The 1,232-nt window shown below is 48.6% G+C and overlaps 1 protein-coding gene across 1 annotated transcript in view; it reads right to left on the bottom strand.

Annotated features, from left to right (window-relative positions):
- MAN1A1 (mannosidase, alpha, class 1A, member 1) overlaps window positions 1-672 on the bottom strand; it is a 165,870-nt gene extending 165,198 nt beyond the window's left edge. The window contains exon 1 of the mRNA XM_008583287.1: window positions 613-672. Within this exon, the coding sequence (XP_008581509.1) occupies window positions 613-672 (60 nt within the window). The remainder of the gene's footprint in view (window positions 1-612) is intronic.
- Between the last annotated feature and the right edge of the window lie 560 nt (window positions 673-1,232).

Below are 1,232 nucleotides of genomic sequence, written 5' to 3'. Positions count from 1 at the left end.
GAGGCGGCGGGCGGGGCTCGGGGTCGGGGAGTTCGTCGTGGTTGATCCTCGAGTGGCCCGGGGTCGCCTGGGCTCCCGGGGACCTCCCTGCCTCGGTCTCCGACCTGCGCCCTGCGCTCGCGGGCCCGCCCCGAGGAGTCCCGGGCAAGGCAGGGGCTCGCTGAGGATCACTGGGCACCGGGTCGTTCTGCAGCGCATCTTGTCTCCAGTTCCTCTGTTCCTACCCAGGGCAGGGATTCCCCGTGCCCAGCAGCAGTTAAACCCAACGTCCTAACGTTAGAGGAGCCGGGTCCCGAGAGCTGATCAGCTCTGCCGTTTGTCTGACATCCTCTTACATTCTGAGAGACTTAGGTTCTGTGGTTGCTTAAGACTTCGTACATGCCCTCTCCCCCTTCCAAAAAAAAGTTATGCGCCTCCCCCGCCCACCCCCACTTTCAAAATTCATTTACCTCATAGCAGTTGGTCAAATTTTCCATTCTAAGAAGACAGTTTTATGCTGCCATAGCTTCGAGCAATAAATTGAATACTTTGTTAAAATTAAGTCTTGGCTCCGATTTCTTCCAGCGAAGTAAGGACTTGGTCCAATAGAGACTGTTCTCAAGACAGCTTTACAGTATCTGATGCCTCATGGAATGTCATGGCAACACTGTCTCCACCCGCGTGACATCGCATGGTATGCCCGGCCCCTGCTGATACCACATAGGATGACTTTATGAACACACAAGCACCCCCTCCCCTCGTGTGGGGGGAGCACATGATTTTTCGACAAGTGTTCATAATTCCCCTGTTGCCCTACAGATAAAGGGTTATCGGAGTGGGAAAAGTTGACTAACTTCCCGTGTCTGGAAGCTGGTTTATAGCAGACTTATTTTAAAACCCTCTTCTTTCCCTGGAAATGCGATTTTACTTATTTTTCTGCTTGTTGTCTTAAAACGAAGGAAACAGCTGGCACCGTTCAAGAAGGTGCCCACAATACAGTTTTTTTCAGGTGTGAGACTGTTTGCGAAAACAGAAAACTAACTCAGAAATCCTTATTATAGTTTTCATTTAAGTGTTAATTTTAACCATCATAATTTGTTGCGTATTTGTTTTGTGTATGAGTCAGTCATACACTCAAAGTTCTTGTGAACAGGAAATCATTGTTTGATAAAGCTGACTTTATGGCTTGATTATTTTAATACGTGCTATGAAATTCTGTGCCCAGAAGAGTGCAGCATATCCAAGCAGGGTAA

This window comes from Galeopterus variegatus, unplaced genomic scaffold (genome assembly GCF_000696425.1).
Source record: "Galeopterus variegatus unplaced genomic scaffold, G_variegatus-3.0.2 Scaffold96, whole genome shotgun sequence".
In the NCBI taxonomy this organism is placed as follows: Eukaryota; Metazoa; Chordata; class Mammalia; order Dermoptera; family Cynocephalidae; genus Galeopterus; species Galeopterus variegatus.
The sequence above is the reverse complement of the archived record's forward strand: the minus strand, read 5'-3'. Positions and strand labels throughout refer to the sequence as shown.